Below are 20443 nucleotides of genomic sequence, written 5' to 3' on the forward strand. Positions count from 1 at the left end.
ATGTTTTGGGACTTGATGGTATGTTTGGTTGAGGTCCCGGGGGACCCCGGGTGAGTGTCGGATGGTTAGCGGATCATTTTTGGACTTGGCTTTTGGCTGAAGACTGCTGGTGTTTGCTATTATTGGTTTCCTCTTGTGCGTTTGAGAGGAAGGCTTCGCGTTCGCGAAGTGTATCTGGAGGCTGATGAGGATTTGCTCTTCGCGTTCGCGAAGGTTTGGGCACTGTGTGCATGGCGAATGCGAGAAGGGTCATGCATTCTCGAAGAAGAGATGAGGCAGTTGGGACCCCATGCATTTGTTCTAGGCGTTCGCGGAAGGGTGGTCACGTTCACGAAGTTAGGGGTCAGCGAAGCATCGTGTTCGAGAGTGGTTGAACGCGTTCGCGAAGTAGGTTTTGGGAAGCAGACAAAATTGTGCTACGCGAACGCGAGGCGAAGGTCGCGTTCGCGATGAAGGTGTAACTGGGCAGATTATAAGTTTCAAAAACGAGGGTTTCGAGTTCATATCACAAAATAAATTTTGGAGCTCGGTAGAAGGCAATTTTTGGAGGGATTTTCATGTGGGTGTTTGGGGTAAGTGATTCCTATCTAGTTTTGATTAATTTCCATGATTATGCCTTTGATTCTACCATTAAATTTGTTATTTGGGGTGAAAAATTTAGGGAAATAAAGAAGAGTTGTTGGGCTATATTTTTAAGGTTTTGAATGGGATTTTGTTATTGGATTTGAGTAAATTTGATATGGTTAGACTCGGGGTTGAATGGGCTTTCGGGTTTGGTGAATTTTGTTGGATTCCGAGACGTGGGCCTAGGGACCGGTTTTCAGCCGATTTTGGATTTTTTGAGTTATAACTTTGTAATTTCTTATAGAATTGATTCCTTTAGCCCGTATTGATTGTATCTTACTGTTATGGCTAGATTCGAGGAATTTGGAGGCCGATTTGCTAGACAAAGGCATATTGGAGTAGAGTTTTGCTCGGATTGAGGTGAGTAACACTTCTAAACTTGGCTCTAAGCGTTCGAAACCCCGAAATATGTGTTATATGATTTGTGTTAAGGTGACACACGTGCCAAGTGACGGGCGTGCACCGTGAGAATTATGGCCTGGTTGATTCCATGGCACTGTATAGTGGACTTATCTTGTTGATATCCGTGTTTTCATCATGTGATAAAGTAACTAAGTTGTTAAACATGCTAGAGATCATGTCTAGGCTATATGACGGTACTGTTAAAACCTATAGTGGTCGTTTCTTGCTGTTATCTTACTGATTTCATTGATATTTTGTACTCAGTCATATTCATTCATTTCACATCATATCTCAGTCTTTGTTGTTATTTATTGATGCATCATATCATTATTTTCGGGCTAGTTTCATTGACATGGCGAGCCTGTGAGAGAGACTAGAGAGATTGATAACTGAGTGAGGCCGAGGGCCTGACTATGAGTGACATTTATGGGATCGGGCTACACGTCGCAGCGGTTATACTGATTTATGATAGCTCTTGGGCTGAAGGAGCCCCTCCGGAGTCTGCACACACCCCCAGTGAGCGCGGTTGATTATATTGAGGGATGAATCTTCCCTGGACATGGATCCTGTCGAAGCATTATATACCTGGGGATGGATCTTCCTCACGGGCCGAATTGGCCCTACTCGGTACTGGGTGACTGATGGTTAGTCGATGTATATATTCCGGGATGGATCTTCCTGGGCCGGATTGGCGATATACAGTACTGAGTGATTGAGCAGTTGAGAGTGTGAGCACATGAGGTTGTCAACATGGTGCATCACATATAGAATGTGCATTGGCATGTAGAAGTAGAGAAGTTATATTCTTCTTATCATTCAGATTTGATCTATTTTACTGTTTGAATTTATCTGTTGAACTTGAAAGCATGCCTACGTTTTGCATTGTTATTTCTATATTGAACCGTGCCGGTTGAGTTCGTCACTACTTTCAGTCCAAAGTTTGGATTTGTTACTTAATGAGTTGGTTGTACTCACGCTACACAATGTACCTCGTGTGCACATCCAGGTGCTTCCGGTCACGACGGCTACTGAGTGTGGAGTCGAGATCTCGGGAGACTATCGAGGTAGTGCATGACGTTCGCATACCTTGACTCTCCTTCGTTATCTTTATTTGTATTTCAGTTTTTACTCTTTAGACACTGTATTAGACTATCTTCCGTTGTAGATGCTCATGTACTCGGTGACATCCCGATTTTGGGAGAGATTATATTGGGTTGCGTATTTATTTCTGTTTTCTAAGGTTTTCCTTAAATATTAACCGCTTCCGTATTTTTTTCAAAACTTTTGGTTATGTTGGAATAGTTGAGTAATTGGCTTGCCTAATTCCACGATAGGCACCATTACGACGATTGGTTTTGGGTTGTGACAGCTAAATACAATATCTTGACAAATTATCATCACCATGGAAGAGGGCAATGAAGATGAAGACTAACATGCCAAAAAATATACAAGAATGAAAAATCTGTATATAATTCATAATTAAACAAGGAGAAAGAGAAAGAAATTAATTTTTCAACTATTGACTTTTCATCTAGGCTTCTAGTATATTAGAGAGAACTATTATCCTTTACGTTTTTTACTATTACTTCAAGTCTCTTAACTATGATAATGATTACGGAATAAGAAGAAACATCTAATGCTTAAAAAATTATCACCAAATGAAAATCTACTTGAGATTTGCAAGAGAAAAATAAACTTAAAAGCAGTAAAATAACTAAACACTAGAATTACAAATGACACAATGTACACTGGATATCTAAACAAAACCCAATTACCTATAACTTTTGGGATTATTTTCCCAAGAGGCATATGAAGGATCATGCATGAGGAATATAAGGAGGAATATAGGAAGGATATGACGGTGAATTAAGGTTATTGTTACGTGATTTTCCTAGATTAACTCAAGTCAGTCCTCCATTTGTGTATATAATTTCCATAACAATTGTGTGTACAATTTTACATCTTTCACTTTGTTTGGTAAAAATAGTCAGGATACGAGGCATTAAGCTATAAATACACCCTCCTACTCAAATTACTTTATTTGGTGAATGGAATATGAAGTGAAACTTATTTGTTAAATGTTGGGTGGTTGATATATTCATTTAGAAATTGAAAAAAAAAATTATAATTTGAAGGGACATACATATATTTCAGATTTGGTATATAAAAATTTAAGTAAAACATACATAAAATCCATACTTGAAAAACTTCTAATTGCAATTGTTCTGATTTTGGAGTTCCAATGCCGCATTTTCAATTAACTATCGCAAATTCGAGTGAGATTATTTTGATGAGATGCATTATAAAATTAATTTCCTTTATCTTTTTTCATTCCTTATTTCGGTGAAGTCTTTATCTTCAAAAGTTAATGGACTAACTACCAACTAGAAATAGAATCAATAAACTATGAGGAGAGGGGTCAAAACAGGTATAAGAAAAAATTCAAAGAAGAAGTACCTTAAATGAAAAGGGGGCAAATTCTGCTTTCATCTATCAGATAGAAATTCGGTTCACCTGTTAAAAAAAATTTGAGAATTTATGTTCCACTATTTGAAACTTTTCATTTGAAATACTTTAGTTTGTATGTAGATGGACTCCTAAATAACTTCAATTAGTGTAGAAATATTGAGTGAAAGAGATGGAGATAGATAGAGGAATACCTGAGACTTGGTAATCCCAAAGAGATTGAAGATAGAGACCGGCGATTGAAGGCCGAAGAACCTATGATTGAAGGGGAAAAACCTAAGGCTTGCTTCGGCGATATGGATTTGGAGGCTGAGGGCTTTCTTTTGCGGGTTTACACTAAAGCGTGGGTTTTTCGAAAAAGAAGAAAAACTTGAAAAAATAAATAAATGTTATAAAATAAAGACAGTAAAGTAAAGACAATTATAGAGAGAAAGTGATATATTATTCAAACTTCAAACTTATGTACATAATAAACTGAATTCTCCTCTATTTATAGAAAAAAAGGAAGCTGCTACTGCAAGCTGCTGTGTAAGCTGCTTGTACGTTACTGCTGCAAGCTGCTGGGTAAGCTGCTGCTTTAAGTTGTTGTGCCAGATATAGATAATCTTCTACCATGAGTAATATTTATCCATAACGGAGTACCGAAAGGATAAGCTTCTTCAGGAGGCTTATTTCCAATGGAGTACTAAATAGATAAATATATTTACGGCGGAGCCTTATATGGATAAGCTTCTTCAGGAAGCTTATTTACAACGGAGTACTAAATGAACATCCATAATATAATATATTTATAACACTCCCCTTGGATATTCATTAAAAGATAATGTGCCTCATTAAAACCTTACTAGAAAAAAACCTATGGAAAAAAATCCTAGTGAAGAAAAAAGAGTACACATATTTAGTAATACGCATTGCTAGATGCCTCATTAAAAACTTTATAAGGAAAACCATGTGGGAAAAAACCTTAGTAAGGAAAAAAGAGTACATAACATATTTTACTCCCCCTGATGAAAACCTTGTTTCAAATATTTAAGTCTCCGCATTCCAATCTTGTATACCATCTTCTCAAAAGTTGAAGTTGATAAAGATTTAGTGAATAAATCTGCCGGATTGTCACTTGAACGGATTTGTTGCATATCAATGTCACCATTTTTCTAAAGATCGTTTGTGTAGAATATTTTTGGTGAAATGTGCTTCGTTCTGTCTCCTTTTATAAATCCCCCCTTCAATTGGGCTATGCATGCAACATTATCTTCATATAATATTGTGGATCTTTTCTCAAATTCCAAACCACATTTTTCTCGAATAAAATGAATTATTGATCTCAACCATACGTATTCCCTACTTGCTTCATGAATAGCTATTATTTCAGCATGATTTGAAGAAGTTGCAACAATAGATTGCTTTGTGGAGCGCCATGATATGATAGTACCTCCACATATAAAAACATACCCGGTTTGAGATCTAACTTTATGGGGATCAGATAAATAACCTGCATCTGCATAACCAACAAGATCTACACTATCTTTGTTTGTATAAAACAAACTTATATCAATAGTTCCCTTTAAATATCGCAATATATGCTTAATCCTGCTCCAATGTCTCCGTGTAGGAAAAGAACTATAACTTGCTAGTAAATTAACAAAAAATGCTATGCCAGGCCTTGTAGCATTAGCAAGATACATTAGTGCACCAATTGCACTGAGATAGGGTACTTCGGGACCAAGGAGTTCCTCATCCTCTTTTGGAGGTCAGAACAAATCTTTATTCACTTCAATTGATCGAACATCCATTGGTGTACTCAATGGGTGCACTTTGTCCATGTAAAAGTATTTTAAGACCCTTTCTGTATAGGCAGATTGATGGATAAAGATCCCGTCTGCTAAATGTTCAATTTTCAGACCAATACAAAGTTTTGTTTTTCCAAGAACTTTCATCTCAAATTCTTTCTTAAGATATTCAATTGCCTTTTTGGAGCTCTTGTGAAGTTCTAACAAGATTTATGTCATCAACATAAACAACAAGTATAACAAATTATGAAGTCATTTTCTTTATAAAAATACATGGACAAATAACATCATTTATGTAACCCTCTTTCAGCAAATATTCACTAAGGTAATTATACCACGTGCGCCCAGATTGCTTTAAACCATACAAAGATCTTTGTAATCTGATTGAGTACATTTTCCGAGATTTTAATATGCTTCAGGCATTTTAAATCCTTCAGGGATTTTCATGTAAATTTCATTATAAAGTGATCTGTACACATAAGCTGTAACCACATCCATTAGATGTATTTCAAGCCTTTCACGTAAGGCTAAACTGATGAGATATTGAAATGTTATGGCATCCATAACTGGTGAATATGTTTCTTCATAATCGACTCCAGGTCATTGTGAGAATCCTTGTGTAACAAGGCGAGCCTTGTATCTTTCAACTTCATTTTTATCATTCCTTTTTTGCACAAAAACCCATTTATGACCAACTGGCTTTATACCAGCAGGTGTTTGGACTACTGGTCCAAAGACCTCTCTTTTAGCAAGTGACCTCAATTCTGATTGAACTGACTCTTGCCATTTTGGCCAATCAGTTCTTTGTCGAGATTCTTCGACAAATCGGGGTTCAAGATTCTCACTATCGTGCATAATGTTAAGTGCAATATTATATGAAAAAATATTATCCACCACTATTTTAGATCGATTTAAATTAATTCCATCACTAGTAGAACTTATTAAAAGTTCCTCACTCACTTCAGTCTCGGGTTCATTGATTTCTTCAGGAATCTCAAAACTAATCAGATCTTGGGTCTCTTCAGGAGATACCTTCATAATATCATTTTGATCATTTGTCGATTTTCTTTTTCTAGAATTTCGATCCTTAGAACCCAAAGGTCTACCACACTTCAGGCGTGCTTTAGGTTCACTAGCTTTCATGCTAGTAGAAGGTCCTGCTGGGACATCAATTCAGATAGGCACATTCTCTGCAGGGATATACGACTTAGTTATCCTTTTCAAATCAGTAAATGCGTCTGGCATTTGATTTGCTATATTTTGTAGATAGATGATCTTCCGGACCTCCTGATTACATATAGGGGTACGTGGATCAAAGTGAGATAATGATGAAACTTTCCACACAATTTTTCTTTTGATTTCCTTTTTCTGTCCCCCTAATTATGGGAAATTTGTTTTATCAAATTGACAATCTGCAAATCGTGCAGTAAATAAATCTCCCGTCAATGGTTCAAGATAGCGAATAATAGATGGTGATTCAAACCCAATATATATTCCTAACATTCTTTGAGGGCCCATCTTACTGCGTTGTAGTGGTGCTACTGGGACTTATACAGCACATCCAAAAATTTGTAGATGGATAATATATGGTTCATGACCAAAAACTAATTGTGACGGAGAATATTTATTATAATGTGTTGGTCTGAGACGGATAAGTGATGATGCATACAAGATAGCATGGCCCCAAATAGGAGTGGGCAATTTTGTTTTCATAAGTAGTGGTCTTTCTATCAATTGCAGCTGTTTAATAAATGACTCTGCAAGGCCATTTTGAGTATGAACATAAGCTACAGGATATTCAACTTTTATTCCAACTGATAGGCAGTAAATATCAAAAGCTTGAGATGAGAATTCTCCAGCATTATCAAGGCGAATAGCCTTTATAGGATAATCTAGGAATTGTGCCCTTAATCGAATTATTTGGGCTAATAACTTTGCAAACGCCAGGTTGCGAGATGATAGTAGGCACACATGAGACCATCTTGAAGATGCATCTATTAGGACCATAAAATATCTAAACAGCCCACTTGGTGGGTGAATAGGTCCACATATATCCCCATGTCTACGTTCTAAATAGGTAGGGGACTCAATGACAACCTTTATTGGTGATGGTCTAGTGATCATTTTGCCTTGATAACAAGCATCACAAGAAAATTCATCATTTGTAAGAATCTTCAGGTTCTTTAATGGATGCCCACTCGAATTTTCAGTAATTCGTCTCATCATTATTGATCCAGGATGGCCCAAACGACCATGCGAAACCACAAAAGTAATTTAATCAGTAAACTTCTGGTTTACGATAGAGTTGGTAACTTTTCTACAATGCATTTATGGCCAGAAATATTCTTTGTAATACAAAGATATTCCACGTTCATTTCATCTATTGTCTCAACATGATACCCATTTCGGCAGATATCTATAAAACTCAACAAGTTTCTTTGGGACTTGGAGGAGAACAATACATTGTTGATAATAAGTTTTGTTCCCTTAGACAGAAATACAGTAGCTCTTTCGGAGCCTTCAATCAAACTTATATTACTAGAAATTGTGGAAACATTTGCTTTTTCCTTATGCAAATAAGAAAAGTATTTCTGATCTTTGAATATGGCATGAGTTGTTCAACTATCAATTACACAAATATCTTCATGTTGGTCTTTGATCCAAACATAATTTGAGGATTTTCTATATTTTTCAAAATGACATAAACAAAATTAATATGATAGTAAATATTATTTTCAAAGCATAACTTTTATTTATGTACAATAATTACATAACCATACTATCTACTACAAACAACAAAAATTAAAATATTTATATTTCTATAGATTCACTACCGATCACGTGACTTGTTTCTCCTTCCGGGAGTGCAAAATAATTAGCTACATCCAAATGCATGAAGTCTAAATTATCTTCAGAAATAAAATTTGCTTCAGTATTTTTCTCTGTCTTCTTCAAGGAGGCTTGATACAGCTCAACCAGGTGCTTTGGCGTTCATCATGTACGTGACCAGTGCCCTTTTCCTCCACATCTATATCATGCATTTTTTAGCTTTGCCGCTTGCACCGCTTCATGCTTTTGTTCCTTCCTTTTCCACTGCTGGTGGTGAGGAGGGTTCTTTGGTGCATTGTTATTACCACGATTAGAGTTTCCTCCCTGACCACGGCCATAACCACGACTGGGGCCACGTCCTCTTCAACGCTTAGCTTGGTGGAAGTTCGTCTCATTCACTTCAGGGAATGGACAAGAACCCGTAGGTCGATTTTCATGTTTTTTTATTAGTAGCCCATTATGTTGCTTGGCTACAAAAAGATGTGAGATAAGTTCAGAATACTTTTTGAATCCCATCTCTCGATATTGCTGCTGTAGGAGCATATTCGAGGCATGAAAAGTGGTGAAAGTTTTCTCCAACATATCATGATCAGTAATATAGTCACCACATAGTTTCAATTGGGAAATAATTCTGAACATAGCAGAATTATACTCACTGATAGATTTAAATGAGTCCAATCATAACGTTCCTGTGGAAGAACGACCATCTTCAGGTGGTCATATCTATCTTTTAAATTATTCCACAATATGAATGGATCTTTAAAAGTAAAATATTCCATTTTCAGGCCCTCATCAAGGTGATGGCATAGGAATATCATTGCTTTGGCACGATCTTGGTTTGATGCCTGATTTTTATCTTTGATGGTGTCTGCCAGACCCATCACATCTTGATGAATTTCGGCATCAAGCACCCAAGACATGTAGCTTTTGCCCGATATATCCAGGGCTACAAACTCAAGTTTAGAAAGATTTGACATTATTTAGAAAAAGAAAGTTCGTACCTCTGATACTTTCAAAGTATTTTCTCGAGATGGCAGAGTCTCGTGCTAATAACGTGTTATAAAAGAAAGACAGTAAAGTAAAGACAAGTATAGAGAGAAACTGATATATTATTCAAACTTCAAACTTATGTACATAATGAACTGAATTCTCCTCTATTTATAGAAGAAAGGAAGCTGTTGTGTAAGCTGCTACTGCAAGCGAAAGAAGGCGCAAAAGAGGAAGGGGGCTCGCACCTGTGATGTCGCAGAAGCGGGTTATGTTTTCGCAAGTGTGAGGAATCGTGTTTGGGTGATTTTCCGCAGAAGGGGTGGCGTGGTCGCAGAAGCGACGCCGCATGTGCGGCTACTGTCCCTCAGGTGCGAAAATATTGCTGGGAAGAATCGTTATAAGAGCGGGATTTGGCTATTCTTCTCTCATTTTTCACTTGGTTGGGGCGATTTTGGAGAGCTTCAAGGAGGGATTTTCATCAAGCAAGACGAGGTACGTAGAAAACCTAGAAATTCGTATTTTGGGATTTTGACCATGAAATTGGACATGGAATTGGGAATAAATTATGTATTTGAGTTCGTAGTGTTATGGGTAATGATTATCTTCGAAATACGAGCACGTGGGCCCGAGTGTGACTTTATCGACTTTCTAAGAAGAATTGGAAATTGTTAAAATTGATTTATTATGAGTATTAGAGTATATATTTATGGATTTGCACATTGATTTACTAGTGTTGGATCAACGGGCATCGGTTTTGGGTGTTAGAGTGGGTTTGGAGCCGGTTATGGAACTTCAGAGCGATGTAAGTCTCTTTTCTAACCTTGTAAGAGGGAATTAACTCCATAGGTGAGTTGATTTTATATGTGCTTCTAATTATGGGGGCTGCGTACGCATGAGGTGACGAAAGTTCGTATGTAGCTACTAATTATGCTTATGTCCGGGTAGTCTAGGACCCAAATCATGTTATACTTGCGATGTTTGTACCCTACTTGTTAATTTTATCGCTTAAATTATATTGGAACTTGATAAAGGAATTGTAAAAGGTTAAATTTTATTTACTTGAGTTTTGGATGGGACACTTTACCGTTAATGAGAATTGGTGTTTGTTTGAATATTAGCCTCTTAGTAATCTTGAATCGGTTGTTTATAAAGTATTTTATCTTCTCGTGGAGCGGGCCGAACGCCTCGATAGCAGATAGATTCATCTAAGGTTCGTTCCGTTCGACCCTCGGCATTGCACAGTTTATTAATTTGTATGTTGGATCGGTCTGTACGACCTCGGCATAATTCATGCGTAATAATTTTTGGAGTCCAATTGTAATTGATATTGTTTCATTGGCTTGAGAGATTAATTTGTTAAATGATAAAAATTAATTTGGGGTTTACTATCAGTGAAAGAATTATTTATTTATTTCTTGTTATTGAGTTTTCAGTTGTATTTACATAATCCATGCTAAATTATAATTTCATAATTTTATTGTTATACCGTTGCATGCATATCAATATCACAACATGTCACAAATCGCACCTTATAAGGTAATTCAACACCATAATTCAACAATAAGATATTCCAAGAAATAACAACTTCAACTAAGGTAACTCAATAATTAAATAATTAACAAGGAAATAAGAGGACAATAATTTCAACTAAACATGTAAAGGCAAATGACAAGTAAGAAATGAGACAAGTATTTACAATGTCAAGTAAATCATGTAAGGATAGATTAACGATGATGAACATAACATGTTAAGACAGTTCAATTAAAGGCATGAAAAGAATCTACATAACTTTAACCAGTCATTTACCATATTTAGACCGTGTGCCCACTCGCAACCTTGGGTACACGGCCTTCACGTACATCAATTAACACAAAACAACACAAATCCTAAGGGGTAATTCCTCTCCCCCCCCCCCCCCATACACACAAAGTTAGGCAAGACACTTACCTTAAAACTAGCTAATTCAATGCACTAGTAAGCCTTTTCCATGATTATCGACCTCCGAACGGCTTGAATCTAACAAAAATAACTTTATACCATAAATATAAACCATAGGAAACTATTCCGAATAATAAATTGCAATCTTTAAACAAACTCAAAAGGACAACCTCAAGCTCGTGTCTCGGAACCCGGCCCAACTTATAAAATCTGAACACCGTTTCGATAACGAGTCCAACCATACAAAAATTACTAAATTCCAATCTCGAATTGACCTTCAATTCCCCAAAATATAGTGTATGATGTTTCAAAAACGTTTCCCAAATTTTCCAACTTAGAACGCTAATTAAATGACAAAAACAACGATGGATTCATGTATGATAGCAAAATTTGAGTTAGAATCATTTACCGTGATCAATTTCTTGAAAATCCCTCTCACAATCGCCACAAATCGAGCTCTCTAGGTCAAAATATGAAAAATAAAATTAAACCCTCGAACTGACCCTTTCCTGCCAAGCGATCTTGTATTTGCGATCCCTCAGCCGCATATGCGAAATTTCCATCGTAGGTGCGGCCCTCACTTAGGCCCACCTCCCTTCGTGTCTGCGGACGTAAATACGCTTCTATAATAATGCTTCTGCGGGTAGTGGCTCGTTTCTATGGAGCTTCGACCACGCCTATGGTCCTTCACAAATCCCTCCCAGGTTCTCTTCTGCGAAAAAATGTCGTGCATGCGGATGCACATCTGTGCCCAGGTGTCAGCACCTGCGATCCTGCCCTTGGCTTGCCCTCTCCGCTTCTATGATGAATGACCTTGCACCTACATGTACGAACCTGCGGCCAAACCCACCGCAGGTGCGATGACACCAGAACACCAACAAATTCAACAATCAACTAAGTCCAAAATTATCGCGATTTCAATCCGATTCACACTAGGGCCCCCGTCCGAATATACCAACAAGTTCAAAAACACATAACGGACCTAGTTGAGGACAAAAATCACATCAAACAACATCTATTCTACGAATCACAACCCAATTCAAGCCTATTGAAACTATGAACATCCGACTTCCAAAACTAATGGCGATTCATACCAAAACAACTCCGATTGACCTCAAATTTTATAGATAAGTCATAAATGACGCAATTGACATATTAAAAGTTCTAGAATTGGATTCCGACCCCAATATAAATAAAGTCAACTCCCGGTCAAATTTCTCAACCTTCCAAACCTTCAACTTTCTAACTTTTACCAATTCAAGCCGAAACGACCTACGGACCTCCAAAACAATATCCGGACACACTCCTAAGTCTAAAATCACTATACGGAGCTATCGAAACCATCAAAACTCTATTATGGAGTCATCTACACAAGAGTCAAACTCCGATCAACTTTTTTGACTTCAGCCTCCAACTTAGGGACGATGTGTCCTATTCCACTCTGAAACTCACCCGAAACCAAAACCAACAACCCCGAAAAGTCAAATAACCACAATATAGCATAAATGAGGAAATAAATAGGGGAACGGGGCTAAAATACTCTAAATGACCAGCCGGGTCATTACATCCTCCCCCTGTTAAAATAAACGTTCGTCCTCAAACGGGTATAGAGACATACCTGAAGTGATGAAAAGATGAGGATAACGGCTACGCATACCATGCTCGGTCTCCCAAGTCGCCTCCTCAACTGGTTGACCCCTCCACTAAACCTTCACTTAAGCAATTCTCTTTAACCTCAACTTCCAGACTTGCCTGTACAATTGGACTGGGCTGAAATGTAACACATGGGATAGATCACCATGATACTTTTGGAGCATAGAAACATGAAATACTGGATGAACTGCAGCTAGACTAGGTGCAAAGGTAAGATTGTAGGACACCTCACCAATCCTCTCAAGAATCTCAAAGGTCCGATATACCTAGGGCTCAAATTTCTCTTCTTCTCGAACCTCATAACACCCTTCATGGGTGAAACCCAGAGCAAGACCCGCTCTCCCACCATGAATGCAACATCATGAACCTTCCGATCAGCATAACTCTTCTGTCTAGAATGGGCTGTATGAAGTCGATCCTGGATCAACTTGACCTTCTCCAAGGTATCTTGAACTAGATTCGTTCCTAATAACTTCTTAGCCTCTCCGGGCTCAAGACAACCAACTGGGGAACAACACCATCTCCCATATAGGACCTCATTAGGAGACATTTAGATAGTGGATTTGTAGCTGTTGTTATAGGCAAACTCCGCAAGCGGTAAGAACTGATCCCAAGAACCCCCGAAATCCATAACACAGGCACAAAGCATATCCTCCAATATTTGAATGGTGCGCTTGGGCTGTCCGTCCGTCTGAGGGTGAAATGTTGTACTTAACTCAACCCGTGTGCCTAACTCACGATAAACGGATCTCCATAAGTGCGATGTAAACTGCGTACCTCGGTCAGAGATGATGGATACCGGCACGCCATGAAGTCTGACAATCTCGCGAATATAGACGTGAGCCAACTGCTCTAAAGAATTGGTAGTCACCATTGGAATGAAATGAGCTGATTTGTTCAACATATCCACAATCACCCATACTGCATCAAATTTCCTCTGAATCCTTGGGAGCCCAACATCGAAGTCCATGGTAACTCGCTCCCATTTCCACTCAGGAATCTCAAGTCTCTGAAGCAACCCACCTGGCTTCTGGTGCTCATACTTCACCTGTTGACAATTTAGGCACCAAGATACATACTTCACTATGTCTTTCTTCATTCTCCTCCACAAATAGTGCTACCTCAAATCCTGGTACATCTTAGCGACACCCGAATGAATGGAGTACCACAAACTGTGGGCCTCCTGAAGAATCAACTCACGCAAACCATCCACATTAGGCACAGATAATCGGCCCTGCATCCGCAACATGCCATCATATCCGATATAAACCTCCTTGGCATCGCCGTGATGTACCGTGTCCTTAAGGACAAGCAAATGGGGGTCATCATACTGGAGCTCTCTGATGCGATCATAGAAAGAAAACCGAGAAACCACGCAGGCTAGAAATTGACCCGGCTTTGAAACATCCAATCTAACAAGCTGGTTGTCCAAGGCCTGAACATCGAATGCTAATGGCCTCTCTGCTGCCGGTAGATATGCTAAACTACCCAAACTCTCCGCCTTTCGACTCAAGGCATCAGCTACCATATTGGCCTTCCTGAGATGATATAGAATGTTGATATCATAGTTCTTAAGAAATTCTAACCATCTCCACTGCCACAAGTTAAGGTCCTTCTGTTTGAACAGATGTTGTAGACTCCGGTGGTCGGTATAGACCGCACAAAGGAGACCTTTCAAATAGTGTCGCCAAATCTTCAAGGCATGACCAATAGTTGCTAATTCCAGGTCGTGGATAGGATAATTCTTCTCATGCAATTTCAACTGCCTAGACGCATAGGCAATCACCCTACCATCTTGCACCAACACTGCGCCAAGGACAATACGCGATGCATTACAGTGCATAGTATAAGAGCCCCAAACCCGTAGGCAACACCAATACTTGGGATGTAGTGAAAGAAGTCTTGAGGTTTTGAAAGCTCTCCTCACACTCCTTGATCCATCTGAAAGGAGCATCCTTCTAGGTCAATCTAGTCATAGGTGCAGCAATAGACGAGAAACCCTCTACGAAACAACAGTAATACCCGGCAAAACTAAGAAAACTCCGCCAGTAGCTGAAGACAGTCCAGGCCAACTCTACACTGCTTCGCTCTTCTTAGGATCCACCTTGATCCCCTCAATAGACTCCACATGACCCAAAAACGCCACCGAATCAAGCAAAAATTCACATTTTGAAAATTTTGCATACAACTTCATTTCTCTCAAGGTCTGGAGCATGATCTTCAGGTGTTGCTCGTGATCCTCCCAGCTCCAGGAGTACACCAAGATGTCGTCAATAAACACAATGACGAATAAATCAAGATAGGGCTGGAATACACTATTCATCAAGTGCATGAATGATGCTGGGGCATTGGTCAGCTCAAATGACATCATAAGGAACTCGTAGTGACCATACCGATTCCTAAAGGCAGTCTTTGGAATATCCGGATTCCAAATCTTTAGCTGGTGGTAACCTGACCTCAAATCAATCTTTGAGAACACTCTGGCACCCTGTAGCTGATCAAATAAGTCATCAATGCATGGCAATAAATATTTGTTCTTCACTGTAACCTTGTTCAACTCAAATATATAATTTTCACTCAATCCCATAACCATTTTCGTGGGTAAGTCCCATTTTTTTTAATCAAAACCTAGGGTTATTCATCTAAACGCATAAGTTTAAAACATTTACGTACTAAAATCTACCCATAATCTGTGGCCAAAAGAAAACCCCTCCTTTACGCTTCTGCATCCCTGGGCTCGCTTCTGCGAGCTCGCATCTGCGGCCAGAAGCTCATAGATGCGGGCACACCAGAATTGGTGCACCAGCAGCCCCTTTGGGCTCTAAATCGATCTGAACCTCGTCCGGATGGTACCCGAGGCCCCCGAGGCCTCATCCAAACATGAGACGGACTCGCTCGCACACTCGAAATGTAGAAAACAACATTAAAACTCAGAATCCTAACCCAAAACCAATAGGATCAACTTATGAACTTCAAATTCTTCCAACTTACTTCGAACGCGCCAATTCATACTTAAACTACTCGGAATGACACCAAATTTTGCGTGCAAGACTTAAATCACCGTACGAAACTATTCACAGGCTTGAAATCACAAACAAACCTCGATAACACTAAAACCTACCCTAAACCAAATTCAAAGAACTTTTAAACCTTCAATAAGCCAACTTTCAACACTAAGCGCCGAAATGCTCTCGGGTCATCCAAAACCGGATCCAAATATACAACCAAGTCCAAAATCGATGTACGAACCTATTGGAACCACCAAATCCCAGTTCTGATGTCGTTTACTCAGAATGTTGACCAAAGTCAAACTTAGCCTTTTAAAGCCAAACTAAGGAACCAAGTATTCCGATTTCAACCCGAACACTTTCAAATCCCAACTACCCATCCCTGCAAGTCATAAAACAGTAAAAGCACATACGGGAGGGGGGGGGATATTATTTAGGGAAATGGGGATTGAGAAAGCAGGTCAGGTCGTTACAACAACATAGTGCTTCATTGCACTGACAATTGTTTGCTTGTCTTGGTAAACTTGGCGTACTTGAATTAATTTTGGCCTATGTTCTGTTATAATTATACTTTCATACTCCATAATTACCGGGGATGTTGGTATATCAATCAACTTGACTATTCCTGATACTTCTCCAAATGTGTTACAATTACTCGATAATTGTACTACATAAGTATTACGATAATCAAAAGTACCTGGACTCATTTAAAAGTATAGTAATTCAGATCTCTGTATATTCGGGTGTTTACTATTTGACAAAATTTGAATTTGTAGTATTGTTGTAGATAATTTGTTTTGTGATCATAATTTGCAATTTTTCATCATAAATAATTATGTAACAATTGCGCTACAATTCCGTCAACATCAAAATCTATATATCTCCCGAAGCTATCCCACCGACTATTGAGTTGAAGCATTATCGCCAATTTTGATATTATATCCCCAAATTCAATTCACATGTAGAGAAAACGATTTCGCAATCCTATAAAAACTTTAGAAATCTAGCTATATGTTCAGAGCCGATTGTGAATACTTCACATTAATCTGCAATTATTTTCTTCAGAAAGTATTTTTTTAATGTTTTGCCTTGTTTATGGAAAACCAGAGGAAATCTTTATTAGAGAAGGATTCTGCAGAAATTGGGGCGATGATTGCGTATTATGTTCATTGTAGATTTTATTGTTTAAATTTTGTAACTGAAATATATTCTCTCCCTTCAATCGCGCGTCTAAAAATAGAAGCCTATAGAAATAAGGAGTCTATTTTAAACGATTGTATTTTTTTGTAGGGAAAACATGTTTATGGCGGGTAATTTCCAAAATTGGGACAATTTAGGTAAATAGGTTTCATATAGTGTATAGGAAAGAAAAATACCCTATTTAAAAGTATAAATTGTTAAAAAGTCTCTGCTTAAAAAAATAAATTATTAAAAAGAGTACACTTTTATTTAGTTAGTTATATCTCAACATGCCTCCTTATATGTGATTTAGTTTTTGATGATGGATTGTGGTAATAATGAGCTGCAGTGTGATTCGAACTCAAAAATATTTGCCTAATCTAATACCATATTGAATTATTTGTCCATCTTATTTAAGAGGTTAAATAAGTTGTTAATGAATTATGTCCTATCACGATTAACAGGGATTCGTAAAAATTGCTTGGGGTGTCCTATTTGGTCGCCCCATTTTAACTTGTACCCGCTTTATTTTTTTATTTGTATCTGTATCCTTTTTTTTGTTTAAAAACATTTTAAAAAGATAATTTTGCCCTTATTTAGTAAAAGACTACTTTCTCTCCAAGTATAAGGCATATTGTCTCTTGTCTCTGTCTCTCTCTCCTTCTTCCCAGTTTTGATTTGTTCTTCTCTGAAATCAAACGGTTTTTGGCATTGCATTCTTCTTGATTTTGCAACTGTTTCTTCCCCAACAACATTAAGTATAATCACAGGTACAATTTTAATGATTGGTTTTCTACATTGCATTAACTTTTATGGGGTTTTAATTTAGGATTAGTTTTATGATTTAATTTCTGGGTTTTTTGTTGATAGTAATCTTAGTTGAATTGTTTTCCTTTTCTTATTTGTCCTAAAATAGTTTCCTAGTGTTTACTTTGATTAGTGCATTAGTTTTTTAGGTTTTACTTTTACGATTGTGTTTTTAGGTTTTTTGAAACTGTGTTTGTGTTTTTGATGAAAATTCTATATATTCTTTAGTGATTTTTGGAGATGTTGAAATTTTTCAAAATTTTGAGACTTAAATAGATGATGCTATTAAAGTGTGAAGTTTATAATACTTCAAGGATAACTTAATTCTAGGAACTGAAGTTTTGTTTTGTGTTTCGTACAAGTAAAGTATGTTTTGCCTGCAGTTTTTGTTTTGTTTTTGATGAACTTCAGCATTATTGGAGTTCAATTTGTGTTTTGTATTTGTAAAAACTACAACATGTTTTGGATGATAATTTGGTTATGTAATTGCTGAACTTCATTATTATTAGAGCTGAAGTTTTGTTCTATATTTGCTGAACTTCAGCATTCTTAGAGCTGAAGTTTTGTTCTGTATTTCTCTGAAGTTAGATGGTTTTAAAATATAACTTAAGCCAAATAGTGCTGAAGTTTTAACTGATTTTTTTGATAATGTTCTGAAGCTATTTTTCCTACCTTTAATGTTTTTGAACAGATGCCATCTACGAAATCCAAAGCACCTAAAGATCCTAAAGCACCTAGAATACGTAAAGCTCATTCAGTTCCTGTTGTTGTACCTACAAAACCAGGGGAGAGATATTATGAGTTTCGAGATTGGTTTAACTGTCGTTCTTACTGGAAGGGGGGACCACGATTTAAAGGGTTTAATTGCAAGTTTCTTGACTCCTGCACAACAAGAGAAGCTAAATAATGGTACATTTAGGTATATTATGGCTATGGGGAATTTCCATTGCAGCATAAAGTTGGTTCATTATTTGATTCTTTCTCGCGTATTCACCAATGATCAAGATTCCATAAGTTTCATGATTTTTGGCTGTGATGTGTCGTTCAGCCTTGAAAACTTTCACATTATGTGCGGTTTGAGGATCACAGCACATAATGTTAAAAAACCAATTAAACGAGAGAGTAAGATTCTGAAGCGCTATTTTGGGATGTATAAGGGTGTGATCTTGAAGGACATTCGAGAGTATATGATACTGAATCAAACTAAAAAGGATGATGTGAATTTCAAAGCACGTATGCGAGAGTGATGAAGATGTTGTGAAGCTTATGGAAATTCTTGTTGTGGAGTCTATTTTGTTCGGAAGAAAGAATGAATCAACTGTGTTGGAGGAGTACGCAACTATTGCTGAAGATGATGAGGCTTGTCTTAATTATCTTTGGGGTAATGCGTCTTATGAGAAGCTTATTACCTCAATGAAACATGCTTTGGACAACCTGCGCAAAAATAATTCAACTGAGTATATTGTAGGCGGATTTATATATCCATTATGTGTTTGGTTCTATGAGCACTTCCTAGATATTCGGGACAAGTATTTAAAAGATGACGACTTCCTTGATGCCCCTCAGGTTCCCGGGATGTTACATTATACATCTTTGGGAGAGCCTAAATTTAAAGAACTTCATGAGGATTACTTAAGTAATCATGGTGTAAGGTAATGTTCTTTATTTTTCCTTTTTTCTTTAGTTTTGTTAATATGTTGACATATCAGTTTTATTTTATTTTTGATAATATACTTTTTTCTATTAAACAGAAATATCAGACATTTAGGGTATTGGATATAATTCCTACCGAAGAAGAATTGAATTCAATGCCTTTAATTGGACAATTACAATGCAGCCGCATTCGTTCGAAGGTACTGAATCTGGTTCCTTCAACTGGTGAATCACCACGTAGTCGGAGTCAATCAAAATAAACCAATCAAACTCCTGTAATTGGAGAATTACCTCGTACCTAGAGTCATTCTAAATGTTCTACAATGACATTTGACGATGAATTAGTCAACACAATATGTCATGTCAGTTTTATTTTATTTTTTTGTGTTTCATCTGAAGTTTTTCATACTATTTTTTGCTTAATTATAGGATATTTTATGTGATGTTTTTTTGAGTTGAAGTTTTTGTTCTGTGTTTTGTAAAACTAAAGCATGTTTTGTCTCCAGTTTTTGTTCTGTTTGTGATAAACTTTAGCATTCTGGGAGCTGAAGTTTTGTTTTGTGTTTTGTAAAAGTAAAGTATGTTTTGTCTGCAGTTTTTGTTTTGTTTTTGATGAACTTCAGCATTCTTGGAGTTGAGGTTGTGTTCTGTATTTGTAAAACCACAACATGTGTTGGCTGAAGTTTTTGTATTGTATTTGCTGAATTTCAGTATTCTTAGAGCTGAAGTTTTTGTTCTGTATTTGGTGAGCTTCAGCATTCTTAGAGCTGAAGTTTTAGTCTGTGTTTCTATTTTTTAAAATTGTTGTGATGTTTCTATTTCTATACTAGAGGGTAAGGAGGGAGGTTAAAAACTATGCAACAGAAGAAAGGTTCATGATCGCGAAAGAAGTTGTTCAAGGGTTTCGACGGGATGAGCGATCTGCTATTGTGGATGAGGTTGTGAAAAAAGTCAAGGTAAGTTTATTTACAAAGAAGTCTTTTTTTCCTTCTAATTTTATTCTTTTATTCAGAATAATCATTGTTAGTAATTCTTTACAGGAATATTTTGATGAGAAGTTTGAAAAGTTGTCTAAGATTGTCGACAAGTCAAAAGGAAGAGATG

At 37.3% G+C, this 20443-nt stretch overlaps 1 protein-coding gene and 1 long non-coding RNA gene across 2 annotated transcripts in view; both read right to left on the reverse strand.

Annotated features, from left to right (window-relative positions):
* The window catches only part of LOC104096539 (uncharacterized), a 28481-nt gene extending 24628 nt beyond the window's left edge, over positions 1 to 3853 (reverse strand). The window contains exons 1-2 of the long non-coding RNA XR_001969326.3: positions 3687 to 3853; positions 3484 to 3540 (exon numbers count right to left, since the gene is read on the reverse strand). This is a non-coding gene — a long non-coding RNA (uncharacterized lncRNA). The remainder of the gene's footprint in view (positions 1 to 3483; positions 3541 to 3686) is intronic.
* Positions 3854 to 5243: 1390 nt separating this feature from the next.
* LOC138902542 (uncharacterized) lies at positions 5244 to 14535 on the reverse strand. The gene is made up of 2 exons (XM_070190423.1): positions 13899 to 14535; positions 5244 to 5482 (listed from the first exon to the last, which is right to left on the reverse strand). Exons 1-2 carry the CDS (start codon positions 14533 to 14535, stop codon positions 5244 to 5246), a joined length of 876 nt encoding a protein of 291 aa, XP_070046524.1.
* Positions 14536 to 20443: the final 5908 nt, after the last annotated feature.

This window comes from Nicotiana tomentosiformis, chromosome 12 (genome assembly GCF_000390325.3).
Source record: "Nicotiana tomentosiformis chromosome 12, ASM39032v3, whole genome shotgun sequence".
NCBI lineage: Eukaryota > Viridiplantae > Streptophyta > Magnoliopsida > Solanales > Solanaceae > Nicotiana > Nicotiana tomentosiformis.